The sequence below is a fragment of the Saccopteryx leptura genome, chromosome 10 (assembly GCF_036850995.1).
Source record: "Saccopteryx leptura isolate mSacLep1 chromosome 10, mSacLep1_pri_phased_curated, whole genome shotgun sequence".
Taxonomy (NCBI): Eukaryota; Metazoa; Chordata; class Mammalia; order Chiroptera; family Emballonuridae; genus Saccopteryx; species Saccopteryx leptura.
Genome location: NC_089512.1, coordinates 18,034,024 through 18,055,785, shown reverse-complemented (window position 1 = coordinate 18,055,785; position 21,762 = coordinate 18,034,024). Strand labels below are relative to the sequence as shown.

General features: G+C 37.5%; 1 protein-coding gene across 50 annotated transcripts in view; it reads right to left on the bottom strand.

The window, feature by feature from the left end:
* The window catches only part of CLASP2 (cytoplasmic linker associated protein 2), a 168,940-nt gene that overhangs the window by 98,712 nt on the left and 48,466 nt on the right, over window positions 1-21,762 (bottom strand). For 43 of the 50 annotated variants that reach the window (XM_066350520.1, XM_066350529.1, XM_066350524.1 and 40 more), the window contains one exon: window positions 10,983-11,129. In XM_066350520.1, coding sequence (XP_066206617.1) covers window positions 10,983-11,129 — 147 coding nt within the window. Of the gene's footprint in view, window positions 1-10,982; window positions 11,130-11,516; window positions 11,694-21,762 lie in introns of those variants that run through there. The other 7 variants (XM_066350569.1, XM_066350570.1, XM_066350571.1 and 4 more) reach the window with 2 other exon arrangements.

Genomic DNA, 21,762 nt, shown 5'->3' with positions numbered 1-21,762 from the left:
AGCCACTCTAGCGCCTGAGGCAGAGGCCACAGAGCCATCCCCAGCGCCCGGGCCATCTTTGCTCCAATGGAGCCTTGGCTGCGGGAGGGGAAGAGAGAGACAGAGAGGAAAGCGCGGCGGAGGGGTGGAGAAGCACATGGGCGCTTCTCCTGTGTGCCCTGGCCGGGAATCGAACCCGGGTCCTCCGCACACTAGGCCGACGCTCTACCGCTGAGCCAACTGGCCAGGGCCATGATTCAATCTTAAAACTAAGATTGTGTTCTTACAAGATAATAATTTTTTACATTAAAAACCAACTACAATTATGTAAAAGTGATGTTTGTAAAACATTAATTGCCTTGTGGTTATGTTCAATCCAGGAGTCGTTGCCCTTTATCTCCAATTTAAAAACCAATGCATGCCATTAACAGTAACAAAAAGAAATTAAAATTGCATAAAAACTAGAGCATGCACCAAAAAATGGATTTCAGATTTGGAATCAGCGATGCAGAAATATATAGAAACAGTTCTAAAACCTCATGCAACAGAAAATGGAAAAAAAATTGTATCCCAACAATTAACAAAATGCTGTGCTAATGAATTATCAAGTTTTTTAAAAAGGTATTCTCTTATCAAATATTATAATTTGTAGTAGACATTATGATTCTCATGGTAAAATGGTAGTTATCCAAGTTTAAATTAGATGTTCAAATAAATACTTCAGAAACCAGAGACCAAGAAGAAGAGCAAACAAAATTACCCATAGCACATACTGTAATGCAACTAAAATAATACCTCAAACTTCAATTCACATATCGGACTACAAATTACATTGGGGAAATATAAACATCCAAGCTCAGCACTGTCAACTACAGAATCCTTACTGAAGAGAAAAATCTGAGAATATTGTACAGAAGAGGAGGATTTCAGTAGTGGGACCCAAGTATCATGTAAGGTTCCCCCAGTACTACAGGTAAGTAGTAGTACTTAGAAGGGGGAGGTACCCTTTCAAAGCTTGGCAGGTAAAGAAAAGGAAGAAAGAGAAGAGAAAGGCTCTGCTGAAACACATACGGTGTCACAGAATCAGAAGCAGAAAGCCCCTGTGTATCATTTAGTTAAGATGCATTTCACTATACCAACAGAAGAAGGCATGTTGAACTAAGAAAGTCAGTAAATTTTTTCTCCCTGGCCCTACAGAACCATTTGTTATAAAAAAATATTCTTAGGACATTTAAGGAAATTTGAATACGGAAGAGTAGTGCTTAAAGGAGGTAAGTGTATAGTTTAAGAATAAATTTACAGGCCCTGGCCGGTTGGCTCAGCGGTAGAGCGTCGGCCTGGCGTGCGGGGGACCCGGGTTCGATTCCCGGCCAGGGTACATAGGAGAAGCGCCCATTTGCTTCTCCACCCCCCCCTCCTTCCTCTCTGTCTCTCTCTTCCCCTCCCGCAGCCAAGGCTCCACTGGAGTGGGGATGGCCCGGGTGCTGGGGATGGCTCCTTGGCCTCTGCCCTGGGCGCTGGAGTGGCTCTGGTCTAGGCAGAGCGACGCCCCAGAGGGGTGGAGCATCGCCCCCTGGTGGGTGTGCCGGGTGGATCCCAGCCGGGCGCATGCAGGAGTCTGTCTGACTGTCTCTCCCCATTTCCAGCTTCAGAAAAAAAAGAAGAAAAAAAAAAAAGAATAAATTTACAGAAAATTAAGGGGCTAAAGGAACAAGTTAAATAACATCACAAAAAAATCAAAAAAAATCCAGAACACAGGATAATCTTAGAGGCAACTGGCCTACACTCTTCAAAAAGAGTCAATATGGCCGTGGCCAGTTGGCTCAGCGGTAGAGCGTCAGCCTGGCGTGTGGAAGTGCCGGGTTCGATTCCTGGTCAGGGCACACAGGAGAAGCGCCCATCTGCTTCTCCACCCCTCCCCCTCTCCTTCCTCTCTGTCTCTCTCTTCCCCTCCAGCAACCAAGGGTCCATGGGAGCAAAGTTGGCCCGGGCGCTGAGGATAGTTCCATGGCCTCCGTCTTAGGCACTAGAATGGCTCCGGGTGCAGGAGAGCAATACTCTAGATGGGCACAGCATCGCCCCCTGGTGGGGATGCCAGGTGGATCCTGGTCAGACACATGTGGGAGTCTGTCTGTCTGCCACACCACACTTCTTCACTTTGGAAAAATACAAAAAAAAAAAAAAGTCAGTATGATTTTGGCTGTAAAAATTGGCAAGGGGACTGTTTTATACATATTGTGGTATTTTCTTTCATATAGAGGTATTATGGTTAAATTTTAGCATGCCTTTAAGTCTTAGAAGGTGTATATTAAATATTCATGGCTGAAATGTCAATATCTATAATTAACTTTAAGTTGTGATTTTAAAAAAGTAATGTGTGGGAACATAGCTATATAGGAAGAATGAAAAGAAATATGACAAATGCCAGTTATTACAACTAGGTGAAATGTGCTCATTGCATGTCATCTTTGCTGTGAACTCAAAATTTTTCATAATAAATTCCAGATGTATTGAATAAACTAAATGTAAAATAGTTAATATTTTAGAATAAATTAGACTATTTGTATAAACTTGGGAGTGGACAACAGTCCTTCTTTTAAGACAGGAAATTTGCTAGTATAAAAGGACAGATATTTTCCTCCTACAACAAAAATATGTAAAATTTTGATGTAAAAATGCCAAAGACAAAGAAGAAACTAAGGAAATAGTTGTGTTAGCAATAGAACAAAAGGCCTAATATTTAAAAAACTGTAACAAATTCATGAGGAGAAAAAACCCAATTAAAAAAATAGGCAAATATTAACATGTAAGTCACAGAAGAGGATGTGCTAATTACAACTAATGTATTTAAACAGTCTGAGCTCCTAGAATGTAAACTCCAGGAGAGCAGGGTCTCTGTTTTTGTTCAGTCACATTTCCCAGAGATTACAAAAGTAACAGCATACTAAAATCTTTCCGTAAATATTTGCTGGCTGCTAGTTGAATGAATAGGTGGATTAAAAAATACAAATTAAAAAGAAGCACCATTTTTTAACTTATCAAAATGGCCATAATTAATAAGGCTGTTATAATCAGTGTTGGAGAAAGTAAAATAATGTCTCTAATAATATTAAAAACACACACAATCTCTGAATGAGCAATCAAATTAAGAGGAATCTATTCTACAGATTAAAAACACCAGAATGTCTAAATACATCTCTAAGTACATGGAGATTTGCGTTTCTTGTAACAGCATCAAGTTGCAAATAACCTGAATGATACTGAGAGGGGAACAGTTTATTAAATCATGGTACATCAATAATGTGGAATACTGGGTACCTATTAAAAAGATGCAATAACTTATTCTTAATGTTGAAGGATAGACAGATGTTTTGTAAAAAAAAAAACAAGTTGCAAAATGTTTACTAGTACATTTAATGTGGGCAAAAATAAAATATAACCTGAATACTTACATAAACAAACACAGAATAAGATGTGGAAGAATACGTATCAAATTTACCACTGGTGCCTGACCAGGCAGTAGTGCAGTGGATAGAAATCGGACTGGGATGCGGCGGACCCAGGTTCGAGACCCCGAGGTCGCCAGCTTGAGCGCGGGCTCATCTGGTTTGAGCAAAGCTCACCAGCTTGGACCCAAGGTCGCTGGCTTGAACAAGGGGTTACTCGGTCTGCTGAAGGCCCACGGTCAAGGCACATATGAGAAAGCAATCAATGAACAACTAAGATGTCGCAACAAAAAACTGATGATTGATGCTTCTCATCTCTCTCCATTCCTGTCTGTCCCTATCTATCCCTCTCTCTGACTCTCTGTCTCTGTCCTTGTAAAAATAAATAAATAAATAAATAAATAAATAAAAATTTACCGCTGGTTATCTCAAGGCAATGGGATTAGAGAGGCAAGATTTTTTCCAAACATTTCTTGACTTGTAAACAGTGAGCATGCCTTTTATATTATAAAAACACAAATTACGCATTTCAGTTGTTTTCATTAGTAAGAAACATACAAATTGGTTTTAAAAAAGAAAAATGATGAGTTAATGGAAAAAATTAGTTTCAATTCTCAACATGCCCGCCTGTCCAGGCAGTGGTGCAGTGGATAGAGCATCGGACTGGGACATGGAGGACGCAGATTCGAAACCCCAAGGTTACCAGCTTGAGCGCGGGGTCATTGGCTTGAGTGTGGGCTCACCAGTTTCAGTGTGAGGTCGCTGGCTTGAGCATGGAATCATAGACATGACTCCGTGGTCACCAGCTTTAAGCCCAAGGTTGCTGGCTTAAAGCCCAAGGTCACTGGCTTGAGCACGGGGTCACTCACTCTGAGACATATATGAGACACATATGAGAAAGCAATCCATGAACTACTAAGGAGACTAAGGAGCTGCAACAAAGAATTGGTGCTTTTCATCTCTCTCCCTTCTTGTCTGTCTGTCCCTATCTGTCCGTCTCTTTTCCTCTCTCTGTCTCTCACAATAAATAAATTCTCAGCGTGTCCATCATAGAAACACTTCTTACCAAACCAACTATAATATATGATAAATATAAGCGTGAATTACAATCATTACAAACTTCTATTTTATACAGATGAAGTTATAATGAGTCTAATGTAAAATTCTTCACATATGCGATCTATTCAAAGGCAAACCTTGAATCAATTTGCCAACCTGAATGAGATTACAGTTTTCTAACACCTAAGTCTCAGTCAAAATGTATAGGCCAAGGAAGTATGGAAGGACCAAATGTTAATGAAGTTAACATTGGCTGGTGAAAGAATAAGCATTGACTGATACTGTCATTATCTGTATAAGTTAAAAACCTTGAACTTTCCAGACGGTCTCCTCAATGTCAAACACAACACTGTGCACATAGTGCACAGCTCTGTACAGCTATATAACTAATCTGTGGAGAGATGGTCTTCAGTTTGCCTTTAATTTCAATCAAAGTAGTTTGGCTATTTACATATTTTCTCTTAAACATTATAATGCTTCAAGATATAAAAACCATACATGATGAAGTTTCTTTATCTCTTTAAGTTTTGGGTAAGAGGTAAAACAATGAAGGTCAATGTAAATAACTACAGCAAAACATACAGTCTTACACATAGTAAGCAAGTAGGTAACTTACTGATTTATGTTAATAACATCTTTTGCTGCCTGACCAGTGGTGGTATAGTGGATAGAGCATCAACCTGGGACACTGAAGTCCCAGGTTCGAAACCCCAAGGTCACGATCTTGAGCACAGGCTCAATCAGTTTGAGCGCAGGCTCACCAGCTTGAATACAGGGCCACTGGCTTGAACCCAAAGGTTGCTGGCTTGAAGCCTAAGGTCGCTGGCTTGAGCAAGGGGTCACTGACTCAGCGGGAGCCCCCTGATCAAGGCACTCATGAGAAGCAATCAAGGAACAAATAAAGTGAAGTAACTACAAGTTGATGCTTCTCATCTCTCTCCATTACTTTCTCTCTCTTTCTCTCTCTCAAAAAAAAAAAAATCTGTTACTAACTTGAATATTTACCTTAAAACCAAGAAAAATATCATAAGGGCATTTTATGACAGACAGTCAATTATATGGGATTCACAGCAATTTAAGACAAAATGGTGACTGGCCAATCCTCAAATTCCAAATGTAAGCCCTATTGTTTTGCTATATGGCTAAAAATAAAAAGTATCACATGCAGTATTTGTTAGAGGGTAGCCCAGAGAGGATCCAAGAAGAAGCTCTTGACAGTGGGCCAAGCACCGGGTTCTCATTTCACCTCTGCTAACAACCAACTGTCTGATCTTGGATAGATCATTTAATTCCATGTGGTTCAGTCTCTTCATGTGAATCAGGATCAGATCATTTTTAAGACCCCACCCTTTCAGGGTTAAAATCTTCTGGGCTTAATATCTTTCCCTGTTATTAGGGGAAGATGAGGGGAATAAAACAAAACACATATAGAAAAGTTATTTGGTTTTATATAAAATTCAAAAACAAAAAAACTGAGGTTTACCAGTTAAAAATTTGAATTCCAAGATTAAACAACAAGTTCTATGAAATGTTTTATTAAATATGTACCAATTCTCATAATCTTCATTTGTTACAGGAAAAACAATTCTGTTGTTTGCATAAAAAATTAGCATGATCAGCATAATTTGAGTAAAACAGACGGTTGGACATTCTCGAACCTCAGGTTAGACATAAATGAAGTAAAACAAACACAAAATATTCTAAAGATGTGTTAAGTACTACTGAATTTGAAAAGGTAGTAATGACCTAATTATAGAAATTGAAAGTTAAAACCATTTCAAAATAGTTTTTCATTTTAGATGGAGAAAAAAGAGAAAAATTATTCTGTCCATTTGAATAAGGAAGGAAGAACTTTGAGAATTGATGACTTGCTCAATGACATATCTCAGTAATTATATCCAAGCCTCAGGACAAATCACTAACCTCAAAATGTGGTACTAATTATAAACAATAACAATTATGTCATCATCTAATTCAATCTTAAAAAAAAAAAAGACTAGCAGCCAAAAGGATTGTTACAGGAACAGGGATATTAAAACTGAGAAATTAAACTTTAAAAAGGCAATTTCAACAAGAAAGTACTTTCAAAAGTATTTCTATTTCCAATAAAAATTACAGGTTTGCTTATTTCCAAAAATAGTCTATTTTTCTGGTAATCATACCAGTTGAGCTTTATTTATTTTTTGTGTGTGGCAGAGACAGAGACAAAGAGAGGGACAGGTAGGAGCAGACAGACAGGAAGGGAGAGAGATGAGAAGCATCAATTCTTCATTGCAGTACCTTAGTTGTTCCTTGATTGCTTTCTCCTATGTGCCTTGACTGGGGGGCTAAAGCAGACTGAATGACCCCCTGCTCAAGCCAGTGACCTTGGGCTCAAACTGGTGAGCCTTGCTCAAACCAAATGAGCCCACGCTCAAGCCAGCAACCTCGAGGTTTCGAACCAGGGTCCTCCATGTCCTAGTCCAAGGCTCTATCTACTGTGCCACTGCCTGACTAGGCCCAGTTGAGCTTTAAAGTAACAGACTTACAGATATTTAAAGGTAATGATCATTACTGTAGATTATAATCTCAGTTATAGAATCTAGAAGAATCCATACTTATCTAGTGTGATTAGTGTGAGTAGCAGAATAGCAAAGTTATTTTCATACTGTGCCCACTAATTAGAAACATGACCTTGTGCAAGTCACTTAATTCTCCAAACTTTAGTTTGCATATCAGTAAAATCAGGATAATAAAGTATCTAACTCAAGAATTTTGGGGTTTAAGTGAAAAAAAAAGGAAAAACACTCAATTTTTTGGAAAGTGTTACCTAGAATACTAGTATTTTTAAACAATCAGGTACTTTCAGCAATTGTATTCAAGCCATTAAGTAAAAAAAATGGGGGGTGAGAAACGTGTTTAACTAAATTCCTATAATGAAGTTACAAATCTTAGAAAATGGGTAATTTAAGGAAATACTTTATCCTTATTCTAATTAGTAAAGCAAAAAGGTAACAAGAGTTTTTACAACAATACATATGGTATGGAGCCCCACCCATTTTTATCTTCCTTGGCTTAAGGGCCACACATTTATAATATGAGAACGGAGTCCTGGCCCAGTAGCTCAGTTAGATAGAACATCCTCCCGACATGCCAAGGTTGCAGGTTCAATCCCTGGTCAGGGCACATACAAGAATCAACCAATGAATGCATAAATAAGTAAAACAACAAATCAATGTTTCTTTCTCTCTCTCTCTCTCTCTTACTCTCTTTAACAACTAATAATTTTGAAATTTAAAAAAAAATTATAATATCAGAGCAGGTTGAACCACAGAGCCAAAGAACAAAGCAACACTACCATACACTAAAGATTAAACACAGGCCCTATTGGTTTTAACTAATTGGATAGGATACTTTGCTAAATATAGCATGCATTTCTTTAATCCTCACATGCATCTCTAAGAGAAGTAAATTAAACTCTAAAACTTCAAAAGTAGATTCAGTCAAGATTCCAAAGATGCTCACTTTATTTTTATTTTGGCAATTTTATCTGAAAGAAATTTGTTCAACTCCGTGAACTGTGATTGGCTTATACCTCTCCTCACCACCATAGTATGTGTTTATTATATACTTCGTAGTACCAAAGGAACTGCCTGGACTGAATCATCATTATATTCCACGTAAGTTTATGAGAAAAAAAATGTATAGTCTAGAAAACAGAATAGTGTAAAGAGAGACAGGCAACCTTCAAGTATTTGAAAGTATCATGGTAACCAATATATAATTCATCTTCTCTGCTAGGTTCTAACAAGGCAGATTTTAATATAAGAAAGAATTAATTTATCCAGAATTGAAATGGCTTTATAACATATCTGGAGGACACTATAACAAACTGAAAGAACATGAGAAATCCCTGCTCCTTTTAATTCGGTAAACTTTAATTTAAAATATATTCCAAGGAAATGACTGGAGATGTGCTAAAAAATATACATAAAAGGATTGCACAGTTTGTAACAGCAGAGGATTCTGAAAGCAACCTAGATATTATTTAGCCATGAGGAGTGTTCAATTAATAATTTAAGACAATGAGAAAATGCTCAGGATAAAATACAAGTAAGAAAAAACGTATACAATACTACATAATGAGTGATGCCAATTCTGTCCTCCTAAGAAAACATTTATATATGTAAAAATACTTGGAGAAGTAATTACAAAAGTAATTGGAAGAAAGTCCATCATAACTTATTAGTTGATTATTTCTATATGTAGTGGTACTGCAGGTGCATTTTGCTCCAAATTTTAATCCATGAGCGCATATTACTTTAATCAGATACTGAATAATCATGTTAGAAATATTTTGAAAGAAACTACTATTCTTGAATAGTAAAATGAGCTACATGACTCCCTATGTCCCTTCTAACTCAAAGATTCTACAACTCTTAAGAAAACTTTCTACAACTAATTTAAAAATCAATGAGCCTCTGCCAACAACAGAAAATTTAAAGTTAAGTTTTCAAAGAAGGACTGACAGCCAAGAATGACATTAATTTCTGAAGGAACATCAATATTCTCTGGCTAAGAGCCCTTTTCTTAGACAGAAAATGGGCAGTGAACTGAAATGAGCCGTGGCAAAAAAAACAAACAAGACAAACACAGAGTAAACCTGCAATTGCCAAGAGAAGCAGCAGGAGGAGGAAGGAGAAATAGACTCTTCTTTATTTTTACGAAAAGACCCACTGCCTAGATGATGTTACAACCTGTGATTAATGCTGTGTAGTGATTAATGACTACAATCATGAAAGTTACCTAACATTTTCATATCAGGTAAGACTACAAACCAGAGAAGGGTAGGGTAGGAATGGGGATGGGGTGGCATTAAAAAAGTCTTTGTTTCTTTAAAAAGAATATCTGTTTTTATCAATTTGATTAACACCAGAATTAATTGACCTTTGGTAGATAAACTACAATCTCAATTTTCATTAAAAAAAAGTAAAACATGAATCACAGCTGATTATAAACCATCAGCTCAGATTCATAACAATATTAAATATTATCACCATTTCAAATATTATCCATTTTAAGATAAATAAGACAATTTCATGAAATAATTATGAACTATCATAGATTAGAAATCTATAACTCAGAAAAAAATCCTCTTGTGATAAGTAAATGTAGCCTGTTACAAAATAACAAACCATAGAATATCATATACTTTTCACAGAGATAAGAACGAATATGTAATAGAATACAATAACTAATATTTAGATGAGGATACATTCCTATAATTGCAAAGAGGAAATAATTAAAATACTAAAGTGTTAATTACTCAAAATATCCAGAGAAATCAGTAAGACATTTCTATTCCACAGTATTTTATGTACCTATTTATGTATATACATATAAATATGTATATAAGTAGACATATGTATATATGTATTCATACATATATAAATGTATGTATACATCTACCATACCACCTTTTTGCTAGTTACATGACACATTAATGGTAGTTAAAATGAAATATTTATAATAATTTAGAATATCATAAGACTTGCAAAATAATGTTTGGTTGTATATAAAGATCAAGAGAACACAGCTTACAGAACCTGGTGAAAATACAGTTTATTTCCTTTTTGTTTTTAATAAATGAACGATAGACAAAAAGAGAAAAAACAAAAATCCTAAGACTATGATTTCCCCACCAGTTATCAAAAATTTAAAAAAAAATCTCTTTCCCCAAATTTAGATACAAATTAACAAAAATAAGAAAGAGAAAAAGAAATTGTCCTTTTAGTGTTAAATATACACTCTATTTGTATAGGATTCAGTCCATTAGAAAGACATGGCAGAAACTAGCATGTGAAAAGTACTCAGGGCTTTCTACCTAGTATATGAAAATATACACATTTTTAAAAATCAAACTAAACAATATGCTAGCAATAGTTCTAATATGATCAAAGAATGTATTATGTGTAGCATAACTGCATAAACCTGTTTTTTTCCTATTTATTATCTAATTTAGAAACCATTTTTGAGGCAATTTTACTTGACCACCACCCATTTCCTATTGTGACAAATGATTCAACACCCAGTATCTTCAACCATTTTTTCCAATGTTGGTAAATTTAAGACTCACTAGCTAGATGAACGCATAAAAACATCTAATTAATCAGTTGTTTCTTTAACCACTATAGTTCCTGAAAATTAATAGTCAAATTCTGAGAAACCTGCTTCCTCTTTAAAAACAAACAAAAAAAACCTCCCTTACACATCTCTTTTAAAATGGCATTTGAAAAATAAATATGCTCAAGAAAATACTAATTCACTTATGTTCTGACAGGAAATAGCAATATACAATATTTTAAACATTTAGAAAAAGCAGCACGCTCTTCTGCACGTTGCAAAAGATTCTCCAGATCTGCAATCGTGCTGCAGTCATGAATAAACATATTCCTCCGTAGCTCTAAGTATGTGTGGCCATATCAAGGGCACATCAGATTTGAAATGGATTTACATTACCTCCAACTTTAGGGCCACCTGCTGAACCAGGCTTCCTTGCACTGTTGACAGGATTTCCGGATGTTTTAGGTGCAGGAACCTTGAAGGCTGAAGAAGCTGATGATGGCCTATTTCCATCCACTGATTCATCATCATCAAAGCTTTTATCTGTACAAAGCATTAGGAAAATGTATTTTAGGAGAATTAAGCTTTGCTCCATTTTCCACAAGACTCAGAAATCAAATTAAGCTATAAATAAAATCATAACTCTGTGAGATATATAATACAAAATAAAGCTCCTTTGAATAAGCATTTATATATTGGCTAACACTATATAAAATAACCCTGTGTAATTTAAAATCAGATTGCAATTATTAACATATTTACTACCTATATCTATAAAGTCAAAACAAAATCAAATATATTAACTCTAAAGATAGAAAAAGCATTTTTCATTTTTCTGCTACTAATATAAGCATTTTCTGCCAGCTCCTCCCATAGTGCATCTTCCAGCACACCCTGTCTTACGCCTTATGCCCAGATTCTGCAACTTACAATCACAGATCCGTTTGCAAATCAGTCGCCTCATTCCTCTGAAAGCTCTTAATTTTCCTCACCCTAGGATGCTCCCAATGGTTCACATGGCCAAATACAGTAGATGTGATACTAATCAAAGATTCTATCAAAAATAGATAGAAACAACCACAGAACCACCACTGAGGTTTGTGCCGGCATTTTTCTTTCTCTTCCCTGCCCTAGGTACTGTAACAGCCAATCAGCTACAAGGTGACATCATCTTATGGCAGCTACTGCCAGATGAAAGGTAAAAATTCTTCATGTATTTTAAAAATTCTCTATGCAGCTGTAATCCTTATTCTGTATCAAAATTTCAAAGGCATTCAATACTAAAGGTTTCTAAACCTAAATTTGTGTTCTCTTATTTAGCTCATGTAAAAATTTATACGAAGAGAAAATAAGGTTTTATGCAATATTTATTCTGCTGCTGTGCTTATTATTGCATCAGTAAAACATGGACTATCAAAGTGCTCATTAGTGTGCATAATTAACTCTAATCTAACAATTTGCTGTTTATTTAAGTCATAGAAACCAAACTGAACAATTTGTTCTTATAAATGATTCTACAATATTCTATAGCTTCTTTTAGAATACTTATGAATGATCACACTGTTATCATGTCCTTGTATAAAATGAAACACCCCCACATCCACACCATCCCCACAAGATGTATGCATTTTACGCATCCGAGAAGTTGGTTTTCTCTAGGACCCCGCACAATCCAACCACGACAAACAAGATGGGCGAGGTGGAGAGGCAGCTTTACCACAGGCTTCAGATCAATACACCAGAATCTTTCCCTTTCAATCTGCTTCCCTAACACTACACGAATACCCAAATCAAGAAGAAATAATCATCCCTACAATATGAAATATGTACTTATAGGAAACACATCAAACAACTGTTAAAAGACAGTTTAATTAGAAAGAACAGAATTTAAATAGACACCCTAACAGAAAGCCATATTCCATTTCAGCAAATGTTTTTCTTAAATAGCACAACTTGCAAGAAAAAAGGAATCTTCTGGTAAAAAATATATTTTTATTTCTTAGCATAATACCATAAGGGAGTCAGTTTGGGTCACTTAAGACCTGTGTTCTATATAGACTGCTTTGTTAAAAACACTAATACAATTCTAAATAAACTTTCTTTGCTGTCACCATATAAAAAAGGTAGCTAAGAGAGACAGTAGACACACAAATCTACTGAAAGATGAGTACTGAAACACCGAGTAGCCAGAGGTTCCCATGGAAACAGTGTTCTGTTCCTACAAACACATAAGAATTGAAAAGAGCAAATGTCTCTACTATTTAAAAAAAATTTAACTCTTAACATTCTCAAACTTCTGAAAATCATTCTTATCAAAATAAGGCAGAAAAAATATACAAATCATAACTATGCAGCTCAATTAATTTTTACAAAATAGACATTCCAGTATAACCAGTCTCCTGACCAATAATCCATTATCAGCATCCTGTGGGCACCCTTACTGAACCCCCCCAAAGTCACTAGTTCCTGCCAAAGCTAACTAGTCTTGACTTTTAACACCATAAGTTGGTTTTATCCATTTGTGAACTTAGTATAAAAGGAATCAGGCCCTGGCCGGTTGGCTCAGTGGTAGAGCGTCGGCCTGGCGTGCAGGAGTCCCGGGTTCGATTCCCGGCCAGGGCACACAGGAGAAGCGCCCATCTGCTTCTCCACCCCTCCCCCTCTCCTTCCTCTCTGTCTCTCTCTTCCCCTCCCGCAGCCAAGGCTCCATTGGAGCAAAGTTGGCCTGGGCGCTGAGGATGGCTCTGTGGCCTCTCCTCAGGCGCTAGAATGACTCTGGATGCAATAGAGCAACGCCACAGAGGGGCAGAGCATCGCTCCCTGGTGGGCATGCCGGGTGGATCCCAGTCGGGCACATGCGGGAGTCTGTCTGACTGCCTCCCCGTTTCCAGCTTCGAAAAAATGAAAAAAAAAAAAAAAAAAAAAGGAATCAAACAGCCTGACCAGGCAGTGGCGCAGTGGGTAGAGAGTCGACCTGGGATGCAGAAGACCCAGGTTTGAAACCCTAAGGTCAATGGCTTGAGCGAGGGCTCATCCAGCTTGAGCATGGGCCAACTTGAGTGCAGGGTTGCTGGTTTGAGCATGGGATCACAGACATGACCTCATGGTCGCTGGATTGAAGCCCAAGGTCGCTGGCTCGGCTGGAGGCCCCCAGTCAAGGCACATATACGAAAGCAATCAATGAACAACTAAGGTGCCACAATAAAGAATTGATGCTTCTCATCTCTCTCCCTTCCTGTCTGTCCCTATCTGTCCCTCTCTCCAAAAATAAATAAATAAATAAAAAAGAAATCATACAATAGGTACTCTGGCACCTGGCTTCTTTTCACTCAATATAATAAATACAATGCTTGGAAGATTCATCTTCATTACTTATATATAATTTCCTACTATATGAATATATAGCAATTTATTAATATCCATTCTACTAGACATTTGAGTTGTTGCCAGGTTGAGATTATTATAAAATAGTGTTCCTAAGAGGCAAGCAAACAAAATTAAAGGGTAATATGCCATTTAACCATTGTTGCAGAAGTAGTAAACTTCCCTAAGTACAGTAACTTTAGGCTGTATTAAGTTGAAGATGTATATTGTAACCTAATGGTACTCAAAATGTGATCCAGGACCAGCAACTGAGCATCACCTGGCAATTTGCTAGAAAAGCCAATTCTCAGACCTTAACCCAAATCTACTAAATCAGAAACTCTGGAGGTAGGGGCCCAATCACCTAGTGATTCTGATGCATGATTAAATCTAAGAACCAGGAACTGGCAAACTTAGTCTATAAAAGGCCAGGAATCGGCAAACTTAGTCTATAAAGGGCAATATATATGGTTAGGCTTTACAAACCATATATAAAGGTGTCTCTGTGGAACTACTCAGTTATACCACTGTAGTGACAAAGTAGTGATACACAGTATATAAGCAAATGAGTGTAGCTGTGTTTCAATAACTTTTTATACTCAAAACAGGTGGGCATTTGGATTTGGCCTGCAAGCAACAGTTTGCCAATTCCTGCTCTAGACTGTCAGCCAGTGTGCCGCAGCACCCTGGTGTGCTGCAGGAATTTTTAAAACATGCCATACCTGACTACTTAGTCAGGGGCCCTGGCCTTCCCCCCTTAGACTATCAAATAAAGAAATGACAACAGTTAATACAACAATAGCCATCTGTGTGAATGAATTAAAATATCTTTTTCATTTTCAGATCAGCAAAAAATATATTTTCTGGTGTGCCATGGAATTTTAGTGTTTAGTATATGTGTGCTATCAGATAAAAACAGTTGAAAATTGCTCCTCTAGAGCAACCACTATAATAAAAGTAAATGTATACATAAAGTAATAAAACTAAAATTAAAAATTAATCAAAAAGCAGGAAAGGGGACAAAAAAAAGCCAAAACAAGTGGATAAAGAAATAAATAAAGTATCAGCCTGGCCAGGCTGTGGTGTAGTGGATAGAGCATCGATCTGGGACACTGAGGACGCAGGTTTGAAACCCCGAGGTCACCAGCTTGAGTGTGGACTCATCTGGCTTGAGTGCAGGCTCACCAGCTTGAGCGTGGGGTTGCGGGCTTGAGCATGGAATCATAGACATGACCCCATGGTCTCTGGCTTGAGCCCAAGGTTGCTGCCTTGAGCAAGGGGTCACTGGCAGGGCACGTGTGAGAGAGCAATTGAACAACTAAGATGCCACAACTGCAAGTTAATGCTTCTCCATCTCTCTCCTTTCCTATCTATAAACAAACAAATAAATAAATAACAAAGTGGCAAAAATAAAACCAAATATATTAGTAACTGCCTCAAATGTAAATAAACAAAATATTCCAAGTAAAAGGCCAAGACAGAATTTTAAAAATAAATTGCTTAAATAAAATATACTTTACATATGAGGTCAGATTAAAATAAAAAGTAAAATGATAGAGAAAGACCATCGCAAATACCAACCAAAAGAAAGCTGGCATAGCTACACTAACTTCAAACAAAACAGCCTGAAGAAACATTATTAGAGATAAAGAGAAACTTCTAATAATGATAAAGAGAATAAATTCGGAACCCTAATTAAGAACCTCAAATTTTTATGAACCAGTAACACAGCTTCAAATATATAAAGCAAAAAATGAGGAACTAAAAAGAAAAATGGGCAAATCTACAACCATAGAGGGAAATAAATTTTACCCATTTCCAATAAGGTTAAATAAATATATTTTTTGAACTATAAGTTAAAAGAATTCCTAGAACTACATCACAAGCCTCTAATTAAAAATAGTTTGCAGGATGGAGATTTGACATGGGATAGTAAACACAAACACACAATTGTGTATACATGACATGTTGTAGAATTGTACATCTGAAACCTATATAATTTTTTTAGCCAGTGTCACCCCAATAAATTCAATAAAAAGAATCATTAAAAAATAAAAAGTTTGTAGTTTATTTAGGTTAAAATATTTTCTTTCTTCCTATTTTATGTCATTATCATTTTAAATTTTATTGAAAGATTTAGCTAGAGAGGAAGGGGGTGGAGAGAAAGAGAAAGAGAGAGAGAGAGAGAGAGAGAGACAGGAGCATAGACCTGTTCCTGTTCGTACCCTGACTGGGGATGGAATCAACAACCACTGCGCCTTGGGATGATGCCCTAGCCAACCTCGCTATCTGGCCAGGGCTATGTCATTATAATTTAATATATTAAAAGAAATATCAAGTCTATTAAATCTCAGGTACTTATTTAAATTATTTTTATAATCTATATACTAAAATAAGTCAGTGTTATTTCGGAGGTAGGGTTGAGGCATACACTAAAAGAATATATACTCCCTTTCATTAAAAATATTTTCTTAATAAAATATCAGGACAAATAAGTTATATTTTTTCCTAGCACCTCTTCCTGAAATAAGATACTTGTATGAGTGAACTAGAAGCTGGATTGTATGAGTGAACTAGAAGCTGGATTGGAAGTAAGTAGAGCTTTTTCTTGTTTATGCTATAAATTCATTACCTAAAACAATCCCAAGATAACCATAGCTAGCTCCTCTTCCAGCTTCCCACCCTCACTCACTCCCCCAAATTTACTCTCAATAGAACGTGTCCTGAGCTGAACAAAGTCATGTCACACTGATGCTCAAAATCCTATGACCCATAAAAAGGCCTACCAGGACTCCAAGATCTGCAAAATCTTAGATATCACGCAGGTCTTTTTTTTTTTTTTTTTTTACAGAGGCAGAGATAGACAGGGACAGACAGACAGGAGCGGAGAGAGATGAGAAGCATCAATCATCAGTTTCTCGTTGCGCGTTGCGACTTCTTAGTTGTTCATTGATTGCTTTCTCACATGTGCCTTGACCGCAGGGCTTCAGCAGACCGAGCAACCCCCTGCTGGAGCCAGCGACCTTGGGTCTAAGCTGGTGAACTCTTTGCTCAAGCCAGATGAGCCCGCGCTCAAGCTGGTGACCTCGGGGTCTCGAACCTGGGTCCTCGGCATCCCAGTCCGACGTTCTATCCACTGCGCCACCGCCTGGTCAGGCAGGTCTTCCTAACCTCATCTTCTACACACTAGTCACCTTTCTCTCCAATTCAACCTCACCAGTCTCCTTGCTGTGACTCATATCAGGATCTCTACACTTGTTCCCTTTGCCTAGAATAACACCCTTCACCTTCTTAGCCACAATATTTACTCAACTTCAAATCTTTACTCATCTATCACTTTCTCAAAAAGGTCTTCTCTGGATACTATTATATAATTATAACCTTACAGAATCCAAACACTATTGTTCTGTCCCTATAACTCCATCCTTTACTTACCTTTTATATAGTCTACTTATTTTGTTTATTACTTCTCTCCTCCATTGAAATGTATTGCCTATTAGGATGAGAATTTTTTGTCTACTTTGCCAATTTCAGTATCTTCAGCATGTGGAACAATGATCAGAATAGCACATTTCATAACAGGGAAACTTGGTCTCCAGTAAAAGCATTAGTAGATTATTTGAAACAAAACACCAAAAGTAAATAATAACCAGTGGATAAAATACGTATTTTAAAATATCTCCTATAAAACAATAAATATCTGACAAAATAGTAAGAAATATAAGAATAAAACCATTATGTTTGAATATTCTATTCTGAAAGCCTGTGGGGCAAAGGGAACAAAATTCAAATACCCACATAAGAACTAACCTGAGAGTCTTCCCACCAGAAGCTGATATACCAAACGAAAAGACAGGTGCCCTTGAACAACACGGATTCGAACTGTGCTGTTCCACTTATACAAGGATTTCTTAAATAAACACCTGTACTGTTTAGCTCTGCAGTTGGGAGTCCACAGATGTGGAGGGACTGTTCTACACCATTTTACATTCAGCATCTGACACTGGTATACGTGGGGGTCCTAGAACAAACCCCTCTTATACTGAGGGGAATTAAGTTTTAGGGGAGTCAAAGGTCATATGAACATTTTCAACTGCATGAGGGGGGGTTTATATACTTATTTAAGGGTTAAGTGTACTCTCAAGGTTAGAGTGAACCATCAGTAAGTCCTTAACTTCTTATACTCCTTAATTCTTTTCAAACTTTTCTCAAAAGAAGGCAAAAGAAAAGTTAAATGGAGTACCCCCATTTACCATAGTTCCCCATGTATAAGTTGCTCCCATGTATAAGACGCACCTTAATTTTGGGTCCCAAAAATTGAAAAAAAAAATGTATCACACAAAGTTTATTGAACTCAAGTTTTATTCATCATAAAATTCATACAACTACTCATCACTGCCAAAACTTGTCCTCGTCTGCGCTGATGACGTATCACTGTCTTCAACAATGTGTGCAAAAACAAGTGCAAAAAAGCAGAAAATGCAAGTAAAAAAAATCTACAACCACGGTATAAGATGCACCCAGTTTTTAGACCCCGAATTTTTCAGAAAAGGATGTGTCTCATACCTGGGGAAATAGGTAGGTCAAACGCTTGGGCAATCAAGACACTCAAGCTCTTAAACCTGGCAGGCTTAAACTTGCATACTCCCAAGTAACAGCCAAAGCAAATGCACAATTTTCTCAGAAGAAAGTCTCTGACCTCACATAATTCGTAAAATAATTTTTTTTCAAAGGTCACTCAGCATGAGAAGAAACAAGACACCATGAGCAAGAATGAATAGGAGGAAATAGACAATAGGAACAGAGCTACTTTAAATCCTAAATTATCAAGAACAGACTATAAAATATCTATACTTGGAAGTTTTTTACTAGGCAAGCTTGAAAACAACTTCCGGGATGAGAAAATTATAAAAAAGTGACATCAATTTTTTAAAAACAACCAAGCAGAATTTCTAAAAATAAAAATAACTGCAATTTAAATTCAGTTGGCAGGCACAACAGGTTAGACACAGCTCAGGAGATCATTATTGAATTACAAGATAAATCTGAAAAAAATCATCTACGATTCAGATAGCAGGTACTACTTTTAATATTTACTGAATAGCCTGACCTGGGGTGGCACAGTGGATCAAGTGTCGACCTGGAACGCTGAGGTTGCCAGTTCATATCCCAGGGCTTGCCTGGTCAGGCACATACAGGAAGCAACTACTACGAGTAGATGCTTCCTGCTTCTCCCCTCACTCTCTTTCTCTTTCTCCCCACCTCCAAAAATCAATAAATAAAATGTATATTTACTGAATAAACAAAAAAGCAAATGCAGAAAGCAACCTATAAATTATAATTATGTTGACACCTCTGCTCTCACTCCAATTTTTTTTTTTTTTGAGAGAAGAGATAGACTCCCGCATGTGCCCGACTGGGATCCACCTGGCAACCTCATCAGGGGCTGACACTCTGCCCATCTGGGGCCATGCTTGCAACTGAGCAATTTTTAGCACCTGAGGCTGATGCCCTCAGACCAACCAAGCTATCCTCTGCACCCAGGGCCAACACTTGAACCAACTGAGCCACTGGCTGTGGGAGGGGAAGAGGGGGAAGGGAGGGAGAGAAAGGGAGGAGAGAAGCAGCTGGTCGCTTCTTTTGTGTGCCCTGACTAGGAATTGAACCTGAGACATCCATACACGGAGCCAACACTCTTATCTACCTGGCTAACTGGCCAGGGCCTTCACTCCAATGTTTCAAAAAAGACAATACTATGGTTTGGTGCGGAAACAGAACAAGATGAACATATTAAAAAGTACTAGAGTATACAAACTAATAATGTGAACAGGCTGTAGTTATGTATATGATGGAGATGGAAAAGGAGAGAAAAAGGAGGAGAGGACTTGATAAGAGGAAAAAGAGATGGAGATGGAGACATAGATACAGGAGAAGATTACAGAGGAAGACGATGGGGAGGACAAAGTAGGGAGGAGGAGACAGAGAAAGAAATAGATGAGAGGAAATGGAGAAGAGGAGAAAGAAGAAATGGAGGAGACAGGAAGAGGAAGGGAGTAAAAGAGGGAAGACAAAAGGGACAGGCAGAGAGGGGGAGCCCAAGTAGGCTAAGGCTTTACCTTACGTTGCCTTCATATTACACTTGCAAACTGTCCTCAGTAAGCACTGAGCTACTATAGGTTCACAATTCCATATCTGCATGTCTAAAAGCCAAAAGCTCTAGAACTCTTTTGCTTTTGAAATTCATCTGGCAGCAAAATCTGAACTGATCTGGTAATATCCTTTTTATTATTATTATTATTATTATTATTATTATTATATTATTGGTTGATTGATTTTAGAGAGAGGACACAGAGAGAGAAAGGGGGGAGAAGCAGGATGTATCAACTCCTGGGTACTTCGCAGTTGCTTCTCATATGTGCCTTAACCAGGCAAGCCCAGGGTTTCGAACTGGTGACCTCAGCATTCCAGGTCCATTTAAAGTGGTGGCACTTTTTTCCATTGTGCCACCACAGGTCAGGCAAAATCTGAAGTGACCTGAAGTCAGTGTACGGCAAAACGTAACATGAACTGGCACAAGGCTATTTATTATCTTTATTTCACTACAACAAATTTTAATGTGCTTGATTACAAGGTACAGCCCCAAATCCAGTCATGGTTGCTATATAATATACGGTATAATACCATATTACTTTTTTAAAGTCTGACATATTCTGAATTCCAAAATACGAATGGTCCCCAAGATTTCAAATAAAAAATTATAAATTTATATGACCATAATCAGTCTCTTTCCTTTTATCTTTTTCATTTCAAAGAAAAGTCATATACATATTCAAATGGATATTCAAACTTTCCACTTCACTTTTATGGATACACATATTACAAAACATGAAATTTCAGGGCCCTGGCCGGTTGGCTCAGCAGCAGAGCGTCGGCCTGTTGTGTGGATGTGATGAGTTCGATTTCCAGTCAGGGCACACAGGAGAAGCACCCACCTACTTCTCCACCCTTCCCGTCCCCCTCTCTCTTCTTCTCTCTCTTCCCCGCCTACAGCCAAGGCTGTTTGGTTTGAGTGCATCAGCAGCATCAGCCCCAGGCGCTGAGGATGGTTCTGTGGATCCTTCTCCTCGGGCCCTAAAAAACGGCTTGACTGTGAGCACAGCCCCAGATGGGGGTTGCTGGGTGGATCCTGGTCGGGGCGCATGTGGGAGTCTGTCTCTCTTATCTTCTCTCCTCTAACTTGGAAAAGAAATAGGAAAAAAAAATTCTGCTTCTGATTTCATATAAAAAATGAAAAACTGCTTTATCTTACATGGCAAACAAAAGAGCAAATCAAAACTCTATACTGTGTCTCATAAAAAATTCTTTTCATTTTGTGTGACTTTTCCTCAGTGAACCAATGAACCAGTTCAGTAAGAAAAACCCACACATAATGGACTTTCATGTATAAAATAGACTGTTTCATATCAAGTAGTTTCTTACACCAAAGTTCCTCTTTTCACTTGAAGCTACATCCTTCCTTATTCTAATTAAAACAATGAGCAATAGGACTTTGGATTTCTGAACTGTTTTATACTTTTGCATATCCAGCAATGATCATGGTTATATCTAACAGCCAAAATAGTGGCTGATACTAGGAAACGATAATCCCTATAGGCTATTTTATCACAGATACCTCAAAAATACGAACAGATTTTAGTTTTCTGCACTCCCCCATTCTGCTTTTATAATAGGAGACTCCCTTTGGCTTTCCTCTGACCTCACAGGCCCTTGCTCAGTCTGTTCCTCCTTTACCCAATCATTAAATGCTGAACAT